Source organism: Oncorhynchus clarkii, chromosome 24 (genome assembly GCF_045791955.1).
Source record: "Oncorhynchus clarkii lewisi isolate Uvic-CL-2024 chromosome 24, UVic_Ocla_1.0, whole genome shotgun sequence".
Lineage (NCBI taxonomy): Eukaryota > Metazoa > Chordata > Actinopteri > Salmoniformes > Salmonidae > Oncorhynchus > Oncorhynchus clarkii.
Window position 1 is genome coordinate 3,583,573 of NC_092170.1, and position 23,656 is coordinate 3,607,228.

The 23,656-nt window shown below is 43.6% G+C and overlaps 1 protein-coding gene across 1 annotated transcript in view; it reads left to right on the forward strand.

Annotated features, from left to right (window-relative positions):
* Positions 1 to 23,656, forward strand: part of LOC139382352 (glutamate receptor ionotropic, kainate 4-like) — a 233,458-nt gene that overhangs the window by 79,320 nt on the left and 130,482 nt on the right. Inside the window, exon 4 of the mRNA XM_071126326.1 lies at positions 22,929 to 23,094. Within this exon, the coding sequence (XP_070982427.1) occupies positions 22,929 to 23,094 (166 nt within the window). The remainder of the gene's footprint in view (positions 1 to 22,928; positions 23,095 to 23,656) is intronic.

Here is a 23,656-nt window from a genome sequence, read left to right on the forward strand (position 1 = left end):
GTTTGCCAGTCATATTATGGAACAATATGTTTTATTATCACTGTGTTTGAGACCGTGCTTGACCCATGTCAATACCACAGCAGACTGTTCTGAAAAATATTCTTTCTAAGTTATTGTCTGAATTTACCCATGTTAAATTCCGACGGGCCAACAATCAGGGGCTCAACAGCGTACAACATTAATCTAATCAGTTCTCAGACAAATTGTAATTGGTTTGGTGCTGCCGTGTTTTTTTAGTTTTGTGAAGGACCACCTCTTTGAACAACATGGAAAATCGTAATTTATACATTTTCAGTTCATGTCCTTTGAGTTGTGATGTTAAACAATTTTGCTCAGGCTCCAGTGATTTGTGGACGATCCTAGGCTACATTGTTTGTACTAACTGCAGGATGTTACTGTCCTTTTTATGCATGATGATTATGCAAAATGTCAATTAAAAAAAATCACATGTATGTCCCCTTTAATGAGAACTGTGACCATTTGATCAGTCTTTAGACTTTGGACTCCCTGATGATGTGCATTGTCTATCCCTTTTAAATGTTCTGACTGAGCTCATTCCCTGTGTGAATAAATTAACATGTAGAATTGTACGTTCTTAAACAAGTTAACTTTCTGTAATGTATTCATCGGACCATGCACCACGACTCCTTAAGCCGTGTTTCCCAAACTTTGTCCTCAGGACCCCAAGGGGTGCAACTTTTGGTTTTTGTCCAACAGCTGATTCAACTAATCAAGCTTTGATAATTTGAATCAGCAGTGTAGTGTTAGGGTAAAAAAAAAATGTCCACCCCTTGTTTGGGAAACCAAGTTTGGGAAACGCTGCCTTTAAAGGGATACCTTGGGATTTTGGTAATGAGGCCCTTTATCTACTTCCCCATAATCTGAGCATGCTAGCAGACACCCAGACTTCCAGTCACTGCGCTAATGCTAGTTAGCATTGGCTGGAAAAACTCTAACTCCCTTCAAACTGGACACAGACACACACACAAATGGTATCCACTAGTTCATCGGACTCTTGTGAGGTAAATAAAGGGCCTCATTGCCAAAATCCCGAAGTATCCCTTCATAAACTGTTCTTAATGCTAAATGATTAAGAAATACATTAACATGTTTCAAGCAAATACCATCTAAAAGGCAGAGTTCTGCAGAACTACAACAATGCTGACATGTAAGCACGATGATGCCACATCATGGCTCTTAAAAGGCGAACAGGATAGTGTTGAGGAGTTGCTCTAATAGCTGTCGGTGTGTACATGACAATAGAGAAAGGTCACTGTTACTACCCTGGAAGTGATATCTCACTAATGGTCTCCTTTTGCAAACTGGGCATATCGGTAGTCTTTCAGTGGAGGACAGCAGGGCCGGCCATGGCTGATGGAACATGTCTATGGGACTGAGGGAGGGAAAGTGCTTTGGCCACTTTATTACAACCTGTTTTAGAGGAGAGTGGATTGCGATGGAGAATATTATTTTCCAATATAAATTGCTTGAGGTGTGTTTAAATGCAATAGCCACAGTACTAATGTGGATTAACAGTTTTTATAAATGGTGATTATGAATATGTGCTAGTATAATGTGCATCCGACACTGACAAATAAGATCAATCAGCAATCAATGTGTCATGTACAGTGCCTTCAAAGTATTCACACCCCTCGACTTTTCCACATTAAAAAAAAAAATGTCACTGGCCTACACACCATACCCCATAATGTCAAAATGGAATTCAAACTTTTCACAAATTAATTAAAAATGAAAAGCTCAAATGTCTTGAGTCAAATATTCAACCCCTTTGTTATGGCAAGCTTAAATAAGTTCAGGAGTAAACATGTGCTTAAGTCACATAAGTTGCATGGACTCACTGTGTGCAACAAGTGTTCAACATGATTTTTCAATGACCGCATCTCTATACCTCAAACATACAATTATCTGTAAGGTCCCTCAGTCACTGAATTTCAAACAGATTTAACCACAAAAACCAGGGAGGTTTTCCAATGCGTCGCAAAGAAAGTCACCTATTGGTAGATGGGTAAAAATAAAAAGCAGACATTCAATATCCCTTTGAGCATGGTGAAGTTATTACACTTTAGATAGTGTGCTAATACATCTAGTTACGACAAGGCGTCCTTCCTAACTCTGTCGAAGAGGAAGGAAACCGCTCAGTGATTTCAACATGAGACCAATGGTGACAATTTAAAACAGTTACAAGTTTAATGGCTGTGATAGAAAACTGAGGATTGATGAGCAACATTGTAGTTACTCCACAACACTAACCTAATTGACAGTGAAAAGGAGGAAGCCTGTACAGAATCCACATATTCCAAAACACGCATCCTGTTTGCAACAAGGCACTAAAGTAATGATGCAAATTGAGTACCACTCTTAACATTTAAGCATAGTGGTGACTGCATCGTGTTATGGGTATGCTTGTAATCGTTAACGACTGGGGAGTTTCAGGATAAAAAAAAAACGGAATGGAGCTAAGCATAGACAAAATCCCAGAGGAAAACCTGGTGCAGTCTGCTTTCCAACAGACACTTAGTGATGAATTCCCCTTTCAGCAGGACAATAACCTAAAACACAAGGACAAATCTACACTGGCGTTGCTTAACGAAGACAGTGAATGTTCCTGAGTGGCCGAGTTAGTTTTGACTTAAATCTACTTAAATCTATGGCAAGACCTGAAAATGGTTGTCTACCAACGATCAACAACCAATTTGACAGAGCTTGAAGAACTTTGAAAATAATAAATGGGCAAATATTTCACAATTCAGGTCTGGAGAGCTTTTAGAGATTTACCCAGAAAGACTCACAGCTGTAATCGCTGCCAAAGGTACTACTACAACGTTTTGACTCAGGGTATAACGACACATAATGACACCCAGATTTATACACCGTAGGCATATGGTTTGAGTCTGATATTTATTGAAAAACAAGGGGCAGGCAAGAGGCAGGTCAGAGTCCAGAAGGTACAGGGCGGCAGGCAGGCTCGAGGCAGGTTGAATGGTCAGGCAGGCGGGTACAGTGTCAGGACAGGGTCAGAACCGGGAGGACTAGTAAAACAGCAACTAGGAAAAACCAGGAGCACGGAAAAACACACTGATTGACTTGACAAGGCGAACTGGCAACAGATAGACAGAGGACACAAGTATAAATACACAGGGAATAACGGAAACACATTTTTTTGTTTATTTTTTTATTTCACCTTTATTTAACCAGGTAGGCTAGTTGAGAACAAGTTCTCATTTGCTACTGCGACCTGGCCAAGATAAAGCATAGCAGTGTGAACAGACAACACAGAGTTACACATGGAGTAAACAATTAACAAGTCAATAATACAGTAGAAAAAAGGAGTCTATATACATTGTGTGCAAAAGGCATGAGGAGGTAGGCAAATAATTACAATTTTGCAGATTAACACTGGAGTGATAAATGATCAGATGGTCATGTACAGGTAGAGATATTGGTGTGCAAAAGAGCAGAAAATAAAATAAATAAAAACAGTATGGGGATGAGGTAGGTAAAAATGGGTGGGCTATTTACCGATAGACTATGTACAGCTGCAGCGATCGGTTAGCTACTCAGATAGCAGATGTTTGAAGTTGGTGAGGGAGATAAAAGTCTCCAACTTCAGCGATTTTTGCAATTCGTTCCAGTCACAGGCAGCAGAGAACTGGAACGAAAGGCGGCCAAATGAGGTGTTGGCTTTAGGGATGATCAGTGAGATACACCTGCTGGAGCGTGTGTTACGGGTGGGTGTTGCCATCGTGACCAGTGAACTGAGATAAGGCGGAGCTTTACCTAGCATGGACTTGTAGATGACCTGGAGCCAGTGGGTCTGCCGACGAATATGTAGCGAGGGCCAACCGACTAGAGCATACAGGTCGCAGTGGTGGGTGGTATAAGGTGCTTTAGTGACAAAACGGATGGCACTGTGATAAACTGCATCCAGTTTGCTGAGTAGAGTGTTGGAAGCAATTTTGTAGATGGCATCGCCGAAGTCGAGGATCGGTAGGATAGTCAGTTTCACTAGGGTAAGTTTGGCGGCGTGAGTGAAGGAGGCTTTGTTGCGGAATAGAAAGCCGACTCTAGATTTGATTTTCGATTGGAGATGTTTGATCTCTGGAAGGAGAGTTTACAGTCTAGCCAGACACCTAGGTACTTATAGATGTCCACATATTCAAGGTCGGAACCATCCAGGGTGGTGATGCTAGTCAGGCGTGCGGGTGCAGGCAGCAAACGGTTGAAAAGCATGCATTTGGTTTTACTAGCGTTTAAGAGCAGTTGGAGGCCACGGAAGGAGTGTTGTATGGCATTGAAGCTCGTTTGGAGGTTAGATAGCACACTGTCCAAGGACGGGACGGAAGTATATAGAATGGTGTCGTCTGCGTAGAGGTGTATCAGGGAATCGCCCGCAGCAAGAGCAACATCATTGATATATACAGAGAAAAGAGTCGGCCCGAGAATTGAACCTTGTGGCACCCCCATAGAGACTGCCAGAGGACCGGACAGCATGCCCTCCGATTTGACACACTGAACTCTGTCTGCAAAGTAGTTGGTGAACCAGGCAAGGCAGTCATCAGAAAAACCGAGGCTACTGAGTCTGCCGATAAGAATATGGTGATTGACAGAGTCAAAAGCCTTGGCAAGGTCGATGAAGACGGCTGCACAGTACTGTCTTTTATCGATGGCGGTTATGATATCGTTTAGTACCTTGAGCGTGGCTGACCGGCTCGGAAACCAGATTGCACAGCGGAGAAGGTACGGTGGGATTCGAGATGGTCAGTGACCTGTTTGTTGACTTGGCTTTTGAAGACCTTAGATAGGCAGGGCAGGATGGATATAGGTCTGTAACAGTTTGGGTCCAGGGTGTCTCCCCCTTTGAAGAGGGGGATGACTGCGGCAGCTTTCCAATCCTTGGGGATCTCAGACGATATGAAAGAGAGGTTGAACAGGCTGGTAATAGGGGTTGCGACAATGGCGGCGGATAGTTTCAGAAATAGAGGTTGTCAAGCCCAGCTGATTTGTACGGGTCCAGGTTTTGCAGCTCTTTCAGAACATCTGCTATCTGGATTTGGGTAAAGGAGAACCTGGAGAGGCTTGGGCGAGTAGCTGCGGGGGGGAGCTGTTGGCCGAGGTTGGAGTAGCCAGGCGGAAGGCATGGCCAGCCGTTGAGAAATGCTTGTTGAAGTTTTCGATAATCATGGATTTATCGGTGGTGACCGTGTTACCTAGCCTCAGTGCAGTGGGCAGCTGGGAGGAGGTGCTCTTGTTCTCCATGGACTTCACAGTGTCCCAGAACTTTTTGGAGTTGGAGCTACAAGATGCAAATTTCTGCCTGAAGAAGCTGGCCTTAGCTTTCCTGACTGACTGCGTGTATTGGTTCCTGACTTCCCTGAACAGTTGCATATCGCGGGGACTATTCGATGCTAATGCAGTCCGCCACAGGATGTTTTTGTGCTGGTCGAGGGCAGTCAGGTCTGGAGTGAACCAAGGGCTATATCTGTTCTTAGTTCTGCATTTTTTGAACGGGGCATGCTTATCTAAAATGGTGAGGAAGTTAGTTTTAAAGAATGACCAGGCATCCTCAACTGACGGGATGAGGTCAATGTCCTTCCAGGATACCCGGGCCAGGTCGATTAGAAAGGCCTGCTCACAGAAGTGTTTTAGGGAGCGTTTGACAGTGATGAGGGGTGGTCGTTTGACTGCGGCTCCTTAGCGGATACAGGCAATGAGGCAGTGATCGCTGAGATCCTGGTTGAAGACAGCGGAGGTGTATTTGGAGGGCCAGTTGGTCAGGATGACATCTATGAGGGTGCCCTTGTTTACAGATTTAGGGTTGTACCTGGTGGGTTCCTTAATGATTTGTGTGAGATTGAGGGCATCTAGCTTAGATTGTAGGACTGCTGGGGTGTTAAGCATATCCCAGTTTAGGTCACCTAACAGAACAAACTCTGAAGCTAGATGGGGGGCGATCAATTCACAAATGGTGTCCAGGGCACAGCTGGGAAAATTAGTAGTTCGAACTGTTTGGGTATGGACCTGGAAAGTATGACATTACTTTGCAGGCTATCTCTGCAGTAGACTGCAACTCCTCCCCATTTGGCGGTTCTATCTTGACGGAAAATGTTATAGTTGGGTATGGAAATCTCAGAATTTTTGGTGGCCTTCCTGAGCCAGGATTCAGACATGGCAAGGACATCAGGGAGAAGCACAAGCACAAGACAGGTGAACTAGATCATGGTGTTCCACAGGGGTGTGAATACTTCTGTAAATTAGATAATTTTTCTATTTCATTTTCAATACATTTGCAAACATTTATGAAAACATATTTTCACTTCGGCATTATGGGGTATTGTGTGTAGATGGGTGAGGGAAAAAATAGATTTAATACGTGTTGAATTCAGGCTGTAACACAACAAAATGTGGAATAAATCAAGGGTTATGAATACTGTCTGAAGGCACTGTATATTTTACTTTCTAAATGTATCAACCATGCATCTACAGTAGCCTATATAGTGTTATATGGTGTTTGTGTGTGTGTGTGTGTGTGTGTGTGTGCATGTGTGTGTGGCAGTTGTTGTGAAGGTGTTGGAGAGTCAATTACATCCTGTCTGTGCTCAGTGATTGTGTCTGTGTTCATAATTCTTAACTGAGTGCACAGATGCAGGCAATATGACAGGAGGCCGAGTAAATAGGGGACGCATGAAAATATGGCTCATGACAGCCCTTGCTATGTGATCAACCCATTACCCACACTCAATTTATCATTCGGAGAGCTCTATATCCATTTGGGAGGCTCTAAGTGATGCTGTACAGAGCCATACTGTACTATCTGGATTTAGACAATGGTAACTAATAAAAACAGTATCTCTTCACAAAAAGCAATTGCGTAGCACAGGTGCCGAGAACTCCTAGCTCACAGTCCATGTATAATCCTTTTAACACCTCTTTGAGCGGTTCTGGACCGGTACCGACCAATATTTGATGTACTGAGTGCTCTGTGAACAGCGCAACATCAATTGATGTTGACACCTCATTTGCTTAGGGAGCAACACGTCAAAATTTCAGGCCTATGCAAACAAATGTTCGATTTTGCAGCTCAGCTTACAATACGGCATATGAAATGGGAGACCTTAGCCCATGCAGCAAAGGCAATCTCATCACGCTGTGATGTTCATAGATGGATTTAGAGCACTCAACATGAAACAATACAACATTTATTTCACAGAATTTAAACCAGACCACTTTCTCTTGGTCACAGCGAGACGTAATCACTTTGTGCTTAAAGCTGAAGTTGTAATGAGTCAGCAAGCATTTGAATTGTGTCTGCGTCGCTCAGAGGATGCTGGTCAGAAAATGCTCTGTCAGTTATGAAATGGTGCCAATTTTGTACTGTCACTAAGTATGATCATATTTATTTTACAATTATAAGAAAGGTGAAATATCAAAGCAAGTCATTTATAATTTGATTGTTACTATATTTAGAAATCATTTCAATAATTCCATTTCCTATTCCCCAACTTTTGTTGAATAATATGATTTGTCATATTTTTTAATTTGTTCTGTGTACTTGAGCTTGTGTCCTCAAAAGACTACACCTCAGCAATTTATAACAATTTATAACTATTTATAACAGCAATTTATAACTACCAGAAAGGTAAGATTGAAATCTTTCTGGCAGTTTAAGCATCACTAGGTATTGTTTATGGCCCTCATGATAAATAATTACATTTGAATATGTCTATTTTGGCAAAAATCTAAATTATGACATTACCTTTAACCGTTTTTTATGTTTTGCTCTTGAATGCTGCAGAAAATCTTCTAAGTCATGGTCGTTGACGCGGAACAAAAATCTAAACGCAACATGTAAAGTGTTGGTGCCATGTTTCATGAGCTAAAATCAAACATCCCAGACATTTTCCTTATACACACAACTTTCTCTCAAAAGTTTGGTATGAATTTGTTTACATCCCTGTTAGTGAGCATTTCTTTTTTGCCAATATAATCCATCCACCTGACAGGTGTGGCATACCAATAAGCTGATTAAACAGCATGAGCATTACACAGGTCCACATAGGAAAATGCATGGGGAAATAATAGGCAACTGAAAAATGTGCGGTTTATCACACAACGCAATGTCACAGATGTTTTGAGTAAATTTGTGATTGGCATGCTGACTGCAGGAAGGTCCACCAAAGCTGTTGCCAGAGAATTGAATGTTCATTTCTCTACCATAAACCTCCTCCAACTGCAGACCAAGTGTATGGCGTTGTGTGGGCGAGTGGTTTGCTGATGTCAGCGTTGTGAAAAGAGTGTCCCAAGGTGGCAGAGGGGTTATGGTATGGGCAGGCGTAAGCTACGGACAACGAACACAATTGCATTTTATCGATGGTAATTTGAATGCACAGAGATACCGTGACGAGATCCTGAGGTCCATTGTCGTGCCATTCATCCGACATCATCACCTCATGTTTCAGCATGATAATGCACGGCCCCATGTCGCAAGGATCTGTACCACAGGAGGTTGGTGGCACCTTAATTGGGGAGGACGGGCTTGTGGTAATGGCTGAAGAGGAATAAGTAGAACGGTATCAAATACATAAAACACATGGTTTCCATATGTTTGATGTCATTCAATTTGCTCTGTTCCAGCCATTATTATGAGCCGTCCTCCCCTCAGCAGCCTCCACTGATCTGTAAACAATTCCTGGAAACTGAAAATGTCCCAGTTCTTCCATGGCCTAGATACTCCCCAGGCATGTCACCCATTGAGCCTGTTTGGGATGCTCTGGATTGATGTGTACAAAACCGTGTTCAAGTTCCCGCCACAACATCCAGCATCTTCGCACAGCCATTGAAGAGGAGTGGGACAACATTCCACAGGCCACAATCAACAGCCTGATAAACTCTAAGAGAAGGAGCACTGCATGAGGCAAATGGTGGTCACACCAGATACTGACTGGTTTTCTGATCCACGCCCCTACCTTTATTTTAAGGTATCTGTGTCCAACAGATCCTGTGTCCAACAGGGCCTAATGAATTCATTTCAATTGACTGATTTCCTTATATGAACTGTAAATCAGTAAAATCTTTGAAATTGTTGCATGTTGCATTTATATTTTTGTTCAATATAATTTACTTTAGCTGGTAATAGCTCTTGAGGTGGCTTTGAAAATTAAGGAAATGTCTCTCTTTTATGCATTGAAACACAGACAAAATCATCCTGCCAATAGACTGCCGATAGGTGCTTATCACAGTTGGAGGCAGTTTTTTCTCTTGCTCGAATAAAAGCGGCGCGACAAACCTGCAGATTCCACTTTTAGAGTCACAGTCTTTCACTTTGAGTTGCTGTTTCTCGGCTACTTCAAAATTACGCCGCGGCCGCCATGGCATTTCTCTCTTTAAAAAATACATATATTTCACTGTGACCTGCTGCTGCTGACAATCAGGCAGTGAGGCAAGCGTTGGTGAGTGAGTGAGTGAGGGGGAGGGCCAGAGCGGTGTGTGTGTGTGTGTGTGTGTGTGTGTGTGTGTGTGTGTGTGTGTGTGTGTGTGTGTGTGTGTGTGTGTGTGTGTGTGTGTGTGTGTGTGTGTGTGTGTGTGTGTGTGTGTGTGTGTGTGTGTGTGTAAAAAAGTGTTCAGAGATTTCAAGATCCTCTGTCCAACTTTCATCACTCAACCTCTCCTATTGGATGTGTCTATAGTTATGCACATGGGCAAAAAGGATTTATTTAGAATTATAAACTGGGTGGCTTGAGCCCTGAATGCTGAATGGTTGAAAGCCGTGGTATATCAGACCGTGTATCACAGGTATGACAAAAAATACTTTTAACTGTTCTAATTACATTGATTACCAGTTTATAATAGCAATAAGGCACCTCAGGGGTTTGTGGTATATGGACAGAATACCACGGCTAAGGACTGTGTCCTAAGAACAGCCCTAGCTGTGGTATATTGGCCATATACAGTGCCTTCGGAAAGTATTCAGACCCCTTGACTTTTTCACATTTTGTTACATTACATCCTTATTCTAAAATTGATCAAATAGAAACATCTGTGTCCACAATACAACTTACTGATAATGAAAATTCCAAAACAGGTTTTTAGAAATGTTTGCAAATGTATAAAAAACTGATATACCTTATTTACATAAGTGTTCAGACCCTTTGCTATGAGACTCGAAATTGAGCTCAGGTGCATCCTGTTTCCATTGATCATCCTTGAGATGTTTCTACAACTTGACTGGAGTCCGTCCACCTGTGGTAAATTCAATTGATTAGAAATGATTTGTAAAGGCACATCTGTCTATATAAGGTCCCACAGTTGACAGTGTATGTCAGAGCAAAAACCAAGCTATGAGGTTGAAGGAAGTGTCCGTAGAGCTCCAAGACAGACTTGTGTCCAGGCACAGATCTGGAGAAGGGTACCCAAAATATTCTGCAGCATTGAAGGTCCCCAAGAACACAGTGGCCTCCATCATTCTTAAATGGAAGAAGTTTGGAACCATCAAGATTCTTCCTAAAGCTGGCCGCCCGGCCAAACTGAGCAATCGGGGAGAAGGGCCTTGGTCAGGGAGGTGACCAAGAACCCGATGGGCACTCTGGCAGAGCTCTAGATTTCCTCTGTGAAGATGGGAGAACCTTCCAGAATGGCAACCATCTCTGCAGCACTCCACCAATCAGGCCTTTATGGTAGAGTGTCCAAACAAAAGCCACTCCTCAGGAAAAGGCACATGACACCCCACTTGGAGGCAACTAAAGACTCTCAGACTATGAGAAACAAGATTCTCTGGTCTGAGGAAACCACGATTGAAATCTTTTGTCTGAATGCCAAGCGTCACGGCTGGAGGAAATCTGGCACCATCCCTACGGTGAAGCATGGTGGTGGCAGCTTCATGCTGTGGGGATGTTCTTCAGTGACAGGGACTGGGAAACTAGTCAGGATAGGGGCAAAGATGAACAGAGCAAAGTACAGAGAGATCCTTGATGAAAACCTGCTCCAGAACACTCAGGACCTCAGACTGGGGCGAAGGTTCGCCTTCCAACAGGACAATGACCGTAAGCACACAGCCAGGACAGCGGCTTCAGGACAAGTCTCTGAATGTCCTTTAGTGGCCCGGCCAGAGCCCGAACATCTCAGGAGAGACCTGAAAATAGCTGTGCTGCAACGCTCCCCATCCAACATGACAGAGCTTGAGAAGATCTGCAAAGAAGAATGGGAGAAACTCCCCAAATACAGGTGTGTCAAGCTTGTTAGCGTCATACTCAAGAAGACTCAAGGCTGTAATCGCTGCTAATGGTGCTTCAACAAATTACTGAGTAAAGCGCCTTATTGCTTAATCATTGCATTCAAAGAAGTTCAATCTACAACCATTGATGGAAAATTATCTGACGAGTTAAATAAGGGTGAATTACCTTTTCTCTGGGACATATTCTTAAGCTCACAATTATAATTATATTGATGGAAAACCGCATTTTGCTTCTTAGCCTACATCATTACAAATTATGTCAATATTTCTTCTTAATTCGCTCGATAAGGTTATGAAAAAAGGGTTTATTTATTTATTTGATAAATGTGGCTCAAAGACATTTTGGGCTAGCTTTCAGGCCTTGTTGGTGGGTTTTGAGAGTTCATTGGGCTATACATTTTTGCTAGACCTGGCAACCCTGCGTACGTCCATGTTTGAACATCATGAGCCAGTCACACTTCATATGCAATGTAAGGCAATGGCATGCATTCCATATTGTTCTTCCCTCCCATTGTAGAGTTACTATTTTGGAGTTTGCCATCCATTTACCCAGATGCTCAAATCTATCAGTCCAAGCTGATTCTGAAATGTAGAATTTAATTAAATGAGAGGGTGATGCCATGCTGGGTCAGTTTACCCTCCCAGGTTCTCATTGATAGTGCATGTTAATTCAGGATTATTCCACTCGGCCAAGCATGAGGCGTCAACTCTGACCACTATACAAGATGAAAGCACAGTTGAACGGCCATGAATAGAAGTTGAACCCGTTTTCGTCTCATGGTCATGAAGTGTACAGGCAGTCATCAGCATATGATATTCAACATCTGCCCTATATTTCTCTGACATTGACCTGTGTGTTGACTGAGTCCGCCGTGTGTGAGTAGTGTGTGTCGGCTGGCTCAGTTAGATTTTATTGGACACCATGTTCTCTGGCCCAGCAGCACATATCAGTGTGTCACGATGTGGAATTGCTTTTATACCCCAGTATGCTCACATTCCTGCCTATCCTCCATGCCCCGAGACCATTTTCCAGGAAATATCCTCTCACCTAACATTTTTCCCGGGAGTGCTTTGACATGCACGCAAATCAGTCAAAGCAATTCTCCTCTCATTTGCACATCCCCCCCCCCCCCCTGTACTTCACCATACTCAGCATCTCTGGCTGATTGCCGAAAGAGGTAGAGGTCAGCCCTGGTCAGCCCCCCCCCCCCAAAAGAAAACTCAGCAAGAACGCTTGAGAGACCTTTAGAGGGATTTCGGCTCAAATCAGCCGGACCTTTTCTTAATGTCGACTGACATTTTTTGATGTACAGTGTTCGGCCCTTTTAAACCCACCGGCTATTTGCGGGGGGAAGGCACATTAAGACATGCCTGGTGGATGGGATGCTAGGTCTGCAGGGGGCGATGTTGCGGATGTTAAGCTCGGTGTCACTTGGCGCAGGGTGCATCTGTTCCGCCTGCTTGCAAACAAAACACAGGTGAGCCTGCTATTGCTGCTGGATTGCAATTAGAGGTCCACAGCTGTTACACACACCCCTCCTGACCCCCTTCTTCACTGTGCTGTTGATCTGTCTTGTCGAGGGTAGCCAGGAGATCTGTGCATATCCAAATTCGCTCCCTCTTTAGAAAGCTGTTTCCACTTGGTCAGGGAGATGAATGCGAGCACGGCCGCTCTCTGGTTGCCAGCGATGAACGGGTGATGCAAATTCAATTAGGCTGTTTTTTTGTCGTTATAGATATGTATTCCATATTCCATTGTTCCTTTTGTTTTGTAGTCATCTGTGTCATTGCGCTGGCCCTTTTTGTTTAGGTGTGAGGTGATAGGATTCAAACAAACCCATCACAGATGAGGTTCTCAGAACTGCTGAATGAATTGTCTCACAAGCTCTCTATGCAAGCTTCACCATTACTGAAGATAGCCTCAGACATTTTCTTTCGGGCATGGTATTGGTCACATTTCAGGTGTCAGAAGTTTGCAGATCAATTATTTATGGTTTACGCAAACATAATCTGTCAGAGAGAACTGAAATCGTCCGATGGATCATATGTGAAGACGACCTGGGTTAGTATTTCTCAACATCTGGTTTGTGGACGGGTGCCAGTCTGTTTTGATGCTGCTGGCTGGTCCCTGAGACAACATTTTGTCAGTTCTACAATGTTTTATGTATGTGGCCCCCCATGGAGGAAGCTTGCCGGTCCCTTGTCAAAAAAATGGCTGAGAGCACACCTATCAGGTGTATACATTTTGTCTCACTTGTTTAACATCTGGACCACCTAATACCTCCTTCAGGAACTTCAAGAGCTTAAAGGCCTAGGGTGGTCTCAAAAAGCTTTTCATTCCCTACAAAGACATTTGTTTAATCAGAAGTTAAATCAAATCACATTTTATCTGTCACATAGGCCGAATAGAACAGGTTACCTAGAACACCTTACCATGAAATGCTTACTTATGAACCCTTAACCAACAATGCATAGTTGAAAAAAAGCAAGTAAGAAAAATGTGCTCAATTAACTTAAGGAAAAATAGTAACACAATAAAATAACAAATAAGCCTATATACAAGGGATACCAGTACCGAGTCAATGTGCCGGGGTACGGATTATTCGAGGAAATTGAGGTAATATGTATACTGAACAAAAATGTAAATGCAACATGCAACAAATTCAAACATTTAACATTTTTCAATCAGTCAATTGAAATAAGTTCATTAGGCTCTAAGCTATGGATTTGACGTGACTGGGAAGACAGACATGCATCTTTTGGTCACAGATACCTTTTTAAAAAATAACTAATTTAATAACAGTATCTCTGTGCTTTGAAATTGTCATCAATAAAATGGAACTGTGTTCATGTCCGTAGCTTATGCCTGCCATACTATAACCCCACCGCCACCATGGGGCACTCTGTTCACAATGTTGACATCAGCAAACCGCTTGCCCACACAACGTCATACAAGCTGCCAAATGCTCTAAAACGACATTGGAGGCGGATTATGGTAGAGAAACATTTGATTATCTGGCAACAGCTCTGGTGGACATTCCTGCAGTCAGCATGCCAATTGCGTGCTCCCTCAAAACTTGAGACATCTGTGGCATTGTGTTATGTGATCAAACTGCACATTTTATTTGATTGTCTCCAGCGCAAAGTGCACCTGTGTAATGATCATGCTGTTTAATCAGCTTTTTGATATTCCACACCTGTCAGGTGGATGGACTATCTTGGAAAAGGAGAAATGTTCACTAACAGGGATGTAAAAAAAATTGTGCACAACATTTGAGAGAAATAAGCTTTTTGTGTGTATGGAACATTTCTGGGATCTTTTATTTCAGCTCATGAAACATGGGACCAACACTTTACATGTTGCGTATATATTTTCTTTAGTATACATGTAGGTAGTGGCAAATTGACTATGCATAGATAATAAACAGAGAGTAGCAGCAGTGAGAGAGAGAGAGAGAAAAGTATGTGTGAGTGTGTGGTTAGAGTCCAGTGAGTGTACATCAAGCATGTGCAAGAGAGTCATTGTAAAATAATATGAATATATACAAATAAAATACGGGGGTCAATGCAAATAGTCAGGGTAGCCATTTGATGAACTGTTATGCAGTCTTATGGCTTGGAGGTAGAAGCTGTTAAGGAGCCTTTTTGTCCCAGCCCATGCGGTCCGGTACCGCTTGCCGTGAACAGTCTATGACTTTGGGTGGCTGGAGTCTTTGACCATTTTTAGTAGCACAGAGGCAAGAGTGAAGAAGAACAATAGCTTTTCCAAGGAAAGGGAGCTTTTTTTTCTCACCGCCGGCTGATCAATGATATAGGGATCTGGTGGTCAATGTTCCACTTGCCTAAAAAAGCACTGTGGGACCCACCACAGACCTCTCCATCTTCATCAACCACTCCCACCTTGGAAAAACCAAACCAGTGGGACCTGCTTCAGGATCATTACCCCAATAGACAGAGGCTTTCTCCTCTCACTCTCTCTCCCTCTCCGACCCACTCCCAGCCACAGTAGCTGAGCTCCTACTAGTGCCACATATGATCAGACGGACATGATCACCCACACCTGCCTCCCTCCCATCCCTTCCCCTTCTCTCCACCACAGCCACCTCTGCCAGCTCTGGGGTTGACTGATGGACTGTGTTCTCCTGTGCATCTGTTCTCTGATGGGCTGTGGCCAACCTGCACGCTCTTCTCTGTGCTCACCACAGGTACTCCACAGTGGCTCTGTTGTGTGTTAATTGTGAGTGGGCCAGTGCTGGGCTGTGACACATGGCTAATGTTTAATTTTCCCAACAAAGGTCATCATCAGTTATGGCTGACACACTGCCCCCCCCCCATAAAGGATGTCTGATATTTTATTAAACATGAGTTTTGTTCGGCTGGCGCGTAAGAGGCAAGATAGCAGATGTAAGATCTCATTATATTTTGGCTTACCTTATGGTGTCAGGTTTGAATCCCCCCCTCTGGGGACTACAAGGGCATATGGATGTTGTTTCACAGCCTACATATAGGTTTGAGTTGGACACTTGTCAACTTCTCAGTAGAAGTAGGGCTGGTAAATTAGGTTTCACCTTCAGACCAAGCGCTTTGAGAGACCATGCTAAGTTCACAAAGTTAGAAATTGATATCTCGATTTATAATTTGACACAAGGTTACAGTCGGAGCTCTGTGCTTGAAGGCAGGAAGCCTCAAGCTCTTTCCTGCCTTCAAGATGGCGTCGGACGGGGATGGCTGACGTTTTATGTGCTCTTATTAACCAACCGTGCATTTAAAAAAATGTTTTTGCATTGTTTGTAACTTCTTTTGCACATAATGTTGCTGCTACCGTTTCGCGGAAGGAGATCAGGGTGCCTTGTGAGGATCCAGCGATGAGAGGCTAATCTGCCTTTGCCATTGGTACTATTGGCCAATGTACAATCACTCGATAATAAAGTGGAAGAACGTATATCCTACCAACGGGACATTAGCATCTGTAATATCTTATGTTTCACAAGTCGTGGCTGAACAACGACATGAATAACATACAGCTGGCGGGTTATACTCTGTAACGGCAGGATAGAACAGCAGCATCTTGTAAAACAAGGGGTGGTGGTCTATGTATATTTGTAAATAAGAGCTGGTGCAAGATATCTAAGGAAGTCTTGAGGTTTTGCTCACCTGAGGTAGAGTATGTCATGATAAGCTGTAGACCACACTATCTACCTAGAGAGTTTTCATCGATATTCTTCGTAGCTGTCTATTTACCACCACAAACCGATGCTGGCACTAAGACCGCACTCAATGAGCTGTAAACGGCCATAAGCAAACAGGAAAACACTCATCCAGTGGCGGCGCTCCTAGACTTTAATGCAGGGAAACTGAAATCCGTTTTACCTCATTTCTACCAGCATGTTAAATGTGCAACCAAATGGAGAAAAAAACTCAAGACCATCTTTACTCCACACACAATAATTCTACATAATTCTATCTTCCTGCTCACAAACAAAAATTAAAGCAGGAGGCACCAGTGACTCGGTCAATAAAAAAGTGGTCACATGAAGCTGATGCTACACTACAGGACTGTTTTGCTAGCACAGACTGGAATATGTTCCGGGATTCTTCCGATGGCATTGAGGAGTACACCAAATCAGTCACTGTTATAAGAATATTTCGAAGATACAGTGGGGCAAAAAGTATTTAGTCAGCCACCAATTGTGCAAGTTCTCCCACTTAAAAAGATGAGAGAGGCCTGTAATTTACATCATAGGTACACTTCAACTATGACAGACAGAATGAGAGAAAAAAAATCCAGAAAATCACATTGTAGGATTTTTTATGAATTTATTTGCAAATTATGGTGGAAAATATGAATTTGGTCACCAACAAACAAGCAACATTTCTGGCTCTCACAGACCTGTAACTTTTCTTTAAGAGGCTCCTCTGTCCTCCACTCGTTGCCTGTATTAATGGCACCTGTTTGAACTTGTTATCAGTATAAAAACACCTGTCCACAACCTCAAACAGTCACACTACAAACTCCACTATGGCCAAGACCAAAGAGCTGTCAAAGGAAACCAGAAACAAAATTGTAGACCTGCACCAGGCTGAGAAGACTGAATCTGCAATAGGTAAGCAGCTTGGTTTGAAGAAATCAACTGGGGGACCTAGTGAAAGACCTGCAGAGAGCTGGGACCAAAGTAACAAAGCCTACCATCAGTAACACACTACGCCGCCAGGGACTCAAATCCTGCAGTGCCAGACGTGTCCCCCTGCTTAAGCCAGTACATGTCCAGGCCCGTCTGAAGTTTGCTAGAGAGCATTTGGATGATCCAGAAGAAGATTGGGAGAATGTCATATGGTCAGATGAAACCAAAATATAACTTTTTGGTAAAAACTCAACTCGTCTTGTTTGGAGGACAAAGAATGCTGAGTTGCATCCAAAGAACACCTTACCTACTGTGAAGCATGGGGGTGGAAACATCATGCTTTTGGAGCTGTTTTTCTGCAAAGGGACCAGGACGACTGATCCGTGTAAAGGAAAGAATGAATGGGGCCATGTATCGTGAGATTTTGAGTGGAAACCTCCTTCCATCAGCAAGGGCATTGAAGATGAAAGGTGGCTGGGTCTTTCAGCATGACAATGATCCCAAGCACACCGCCCGGGCAATGAAGGAGTGGCTTCGTAAGAAGCATTTCAAGGTCCTGGAGTGGCCTAGCCAGTCTCCAGATCTCAACCCCATAGAAAATCTTTGGAGGGAGTTGAAAGTCTGTGTTGCCCAGCAACAGCCCCAAAACATCACTGCTCTAGAGGAGATCTGCATGGAGGAATGGGCCAAAATACCAGCAACAGTGTGTGAAAACCTTGTGAAGACTTACAGAAAACGTTTGACCTCTGTCATTGCCAACAAAGGGTATATAACAAAGTATTGAGAAACTTTTGTTATTGACCAAATACTTATTTTCCACCATAATTTGCAAATAAATTCATAAAAAATCCTACAATGTGATTTTCTGGATTTTTTTCTTCTCATATTGTCTGTCATAGTCCACTCCACACTGCCCTTTCACACCTGGACAAAAGGAACATCTATGTCAGAATGCTATTCATTGACCACAGCTCAACGTTCAACACCATAGAGCCCTCAAAACTCATCACTAAGCTAAGGACCCTGGGATTAAACACCTCCCTCTGCAACAGGATCCTGGGCTTCCTGACGGGCCGCCCCGAGGTGGTAAGGGTAGGTAACAACACATCCACCACGATGATCCTCAACACGGGGGCCCCTCAGGGGTGCGTGCTCCGTCCCCTCCTGTACTACCTGTTCACTCATGACTGCATGGCCAGGCACGACTCCAACACCATCATTAAGTTTGCCGATGACAGTGGTAGGCCTGATCACCAACAATGACAATCACCAACAATGACGAGACAGCCTATAGGGAGCAGGTCAGAGACCTGGCCGTGTGGTGCAAGGACAACAACCTCTCCCTCAACGTGATCAAGACTAGATGATTGTGGACTACAGGAAATGGAGGACCGAGCATGCCCCATTCTCATCGACAGGGCTGTAGTGGACGAGGTTGAGAGCTTCAAGTTCCTTGGCGTCCACATCACCAACAAAATAACATGGTCCAAGCACACAAGACAGTTGTGAAGAGGGCACAACAAACCTATTCCCCCTCAGGAGACTGAAAGGATTATGCACGGTTCCTCAGATCCTCAAAAGGTCCTACAGCTGCACCATAGAGAGCATCCTGACGTGTTGCATCACTGCCTATTATGGCATCTGCTCGGCCTCCGACCGCAAGGCACTACAGAGGGTAGTGTGTACGGCCCAGTACATCACTTGGGCCAAGCTTCCTGCCATCCAGGACCTCTATACCAGGCAGTGTCAGAGGAAGGCCCTAAAAATGGTTAAAGACTCCAGCCACCCTAGTCATAGACTGTTCTCTCTTCTACCGCACGGAAGTCTATGTCCAAGAGGCTTCTAAACAGCTTCTACTCCCAAGCCATAAGACCCCTGAACAGCTAATCAAATAGCTACCCAGACAATTTGCGTTGCCCCCACCTCTTTTACACCGCTGCTACTCTCTGTTATCATCTATGCATAGTCACTTTAACAACTCTACCTACATGTACATATTACCTCAATTACCTCAACTAACCGGTGCCCCTGCACATTGACTCTGTACCGGTACCCCCTGTATATAGCTTCGCTATTGTTATTTTACTGCTGCTCTTTAATTATTTGTTTCTTTCATTTCAAATGTTTTTTTTGTGTATTTTTCTTAAAACTGCATCATTGGTTAAGGGCTTGTAAGTAAGCATTTCACTGTAAGCTCTACACCTGTTCTATTCGGTGCATGTGACTAATTAAATTTGATTTGATTTGGAGATCACCTCAAACAAAAATATTGTTTTTCTCAGTCCTTTTTGTGGGTCAAGAACATTGTTTTAGGTGACAACAAAGTAGCCCAACAATAAATAAAAAAAACGTCCGTATTCTCAGAACGCCATAACCGACATATCCAGAATAATGCATTTTCATGTTTTGCTTTAGCTTGGTTCAGGAGTTAGGGGTCTGTGGTTATACTGTACGTGAGCAATGCATCATCAGGCTTATATAGCATTACCAGTCTTTTCAGAAGACAATAATGGCATCAAGATAGATGAGTAAATGATTGCGGGTGAGGTCACCAAGCATCACAAAATTACCAAGCATCACAAAATTAACCGAAGGGCATGCCTATCCACGTAAACAGCCCAAAGGATGTAGTCACTCCCGTCTCCTCCCGGCATTATGACACCTGTCGTAACCATTGAAAATAACAATCCTGATCTATGGGGATGCCACAATGAATACACTGTAATAGAGGAGTCGTGTGTGAATGCGGCACCAACCAGTCAGGGGCAAGGCCATGTTTGTGATACGGTAGTAATATTAAGGTGTTCATGGTGCATAACGCAGGTGTTCCAGTGTGTTCCCATCGCACCTGTGGATCGCGCCAGGTTTGCTAGTTAGCCCTGCTCTCTGGCTCGCTGTCTCACTTCAGTGTCCTGTGCGGATCTCTCTCATTAAACAGCTGTCAGGCCTCTTTCTGTCTGCGCTCACTGACAGCCACTGTCACACGGCAGGAGCACACACTCAACACGCACAACCAGAAATGGCATCTCTAATACACAAGCAACCCTTCCCTCAGTCTCCACCGCTCCAGACAGTACTGAATTTGACTGCCGCATAGACCACGCTCTGAGAGACGTATTGGGGTTTAAGTGTCATGCGATTGCATTGCTGTGAATTATCTGTCAGAGGATGGTACTTGTATACAGGCTATATAACTGCAGAATATCATAATATTCCCGAAACAGTCATATATATCTATATGGGTCAATGTGATTTATTTGCGTATGAAACCTTTGTCAGTAAGACGGCAGTAAGAGTGCTATCTATATACCTGTTTTACGGAAGTTTGTTTGAAGAAGTCGTCCCCGCAATAATGGAGTGACGTTAAAAGGTTTTTACAGAGCCAACTGGAGGAGGAGGTTACATGGAGGAAAATGACTCATCAAAGCAGGGTGATCATGACTCACTTTACCCCCTGCATGAGCTCCCCCGTCTCCCAGACAGGAACCCTTGACATTACAACCTTGTCTCGGTGGCGGTCGCCGTCATGGTTTGTACAGAACTTCTATTTCAGGTGCCAGCTCATTGCAGCTCATATGTACTTACCCCATCTGCATTGTTGTTCCTGACGATGAGCACCTCTCAATTAACTGTTTGAACATTTGATTTGTTCTATGAGTTAAACTTCTTCTATGAGCTCACTGAAACCAAAGATGATCCTTTTTCTTCCTGATGCATTTATATTTTGTACTCTGATCCATTGTTTTATTCATACTGATCACCGAAGAGCTACTGGGCTAGGCCTTATGTCAGTTTAGCAGGCCTCTTTGCGGTGGTCTCATGCTTTGGTAGACAACATATCACTAAAAGTATTCACCAATGGGCCAATGGATGTCTTCTCTCTTCTCTTCAAACCCCACTGCCTCACAGCAAAGCTACCAGAGCAGAAAGCCTCTCGAACAGAAAGGGGCACGACGATAACACTCTGTGGTCCGTGCTGCGAGAGCGAGAAGGGATCCTGGAAGGGCAGAGGGGATTGAGGAGTGGGGAGTTGTGGAGTGGTTGCATTTCCCCAGTGTGGCTCGGCCATTATCCATGTTTCACAGCTCCTCAGGAGGAGAGAATCACATTTTTTGCCACCACGGCCGCCGCCTGTCAGGAAAAGATTGTGCTCCATCCATCCATTCTTCCCGGGGACTCCATTACACCCTGATGGGCAGGGATTGAAAACCAATTGGGGATACAGAGGCATAGAGAGAGCGATGTATGGGCATGCGGCACTGCGCAGGCAGGCAATCTGCTGTGATGAAGAGGCTTCTCTTGTGACATCCTTCCGGGTTCCCCTTCAAGCCCACTGCGTTGCCCCCATTCGCTAGCCACCGAATCACCCGGCGTATTGCGTTCCCAGACGCCACACAGCCTGCTGCCATCAGCCCGGGTGCATCCATCCACACCTCAGTGGATAGCGAATGAAAAGAGAGATTGATTCAATCGCTTCTGGAAGACAGGAGCAAGTGGGGACAGAGATAGTGGGGGGAGTTTGCAATTTAGTTTTCTTTTGCAGGTAGGGTACAGGTGTAAGCTATGTTTGCCATAACTTTGGAAGTTGAGAGCGAGGGGGGATTGGACTTATAAAGCATCTCCATAGTCTCTCTGCACATTTGTGTTTATCCTCTTACAGAACTGAAGACTTGTTGTGACTGGATCCACAGCAGGGACACTGAACAAACGGCTGTGATTTATTCAACACATCATACACCAGCTGTGAAAACAGACGCCCAATCATTGCTAAACATCCCTGAACGTTTCAGGAAGTTTTTGTGATAGGAGATTTTTAGTCTCCTACAGATTCTTATCGGAGTTTTGTGTTTTTAACTTAACGCTTGGGACTCATTTCATTGACGTCACTGCCTGTGAAGAGGTCTACTTTTCTCCACACTCAATATACACAACATTAAGAACAACGCTGCTGGGTTTTTTACGCTCAACAGTTTCCCGTGTGCTTCAACTGAATGGTCCACCACCCAAAGGACATCCAGCCAACTTGACAAAGCTGTTGGAAGAATTAGCGTCAACATGGGCCAGCATACCCGTGGAACGCTTTCATCACCTTGTAAAGACGAATTGAGGCTGTTCTGAGGGCAAAAGGGGGGATGCAACTCAATATTAGGAAACTGTTCTTAATGTTTTGTACACTCAGTGTATTAACTGTTCTTTATTTAATTGAGCCCAGGAGCTATAGTTAGTTTATTAGACATCTGTGAGGGTGTTCTTGAATTATTCTAATTTGTTTTATTAGTTTATCAGATATAAGATGGTTCTATTTAGCCTGATGAGAATATAATGAACACTTGTTTTTTTTGTACTTTGCCAAAGTATTGGAATTGCTCAACAAACATCTCCCTAGCAATGCTTTGGTTTTGTCCGAATCATGCTGTATGTTTACACCATATTCACATACAGCAAGAGCTAACGGTGCTTTAAAAACTCTTGATCTCTTTGTAGACATGCCTTTGGTACTTTAATTATTCATCCAGAACCTTTTCTCTCTCTCTCTCTCTCTCTCTCTCTCTCTGTAGGTGCCCTATGTGAAAGTGGCCCCTGAGGACATTCTGAAGGTTCAGTTCCCCCGCTTCACCACCCTAGACCTGCGCCCCACCAACACAGACATCAGCCTGGCCGTAGCTGGCCTGCTCACCTTTTTCAACAGCACCACAGCCTGCCTCATCTGTGCCCAGGCCGACTGTGAGTGGGTCACGCACCACTAGCTCTTTGTTGTTATCTGTACCATATACACACATTCCATTTGCATGTGCACCCACATTTTTGCATGTGCACATACGTGTGCATATTCATGCATGTGCATGAATATAAAGAAATCTTAACTCTCCGAAAGTCGTTTGTTTTTTCAACCAATCGATTGGTCGACACTTTTAAAGGTGTATTGTTCAATACAGTGCATTCGAAATGTAATCAGACCCCTTTACGTTTTCCACATTTTGTTACGTTACAGCCTTATTCTTTAATTGATTAAACCGTTTTTCCTCTCATCAATCTACACACAATACCCCATAATGACAAAGCAAAAACAGTTAAATAAAAATAAATAAAAAAATGCAAATTTATTTTTTAAAAACGAATCAATTACATAAGTATTCAGACCCTTTAATCAGTACTTTGTTGAAGCCCCTTATATGGTGATTACAAACTTGAGTCTTCTTGGGTATGACGCTACAAGCTTGGCACATCTGTATTTGGGGAGTTTCTCCCATTCTTCTCTGCAGATCCTCTCAAGCTCTGTCAGGTT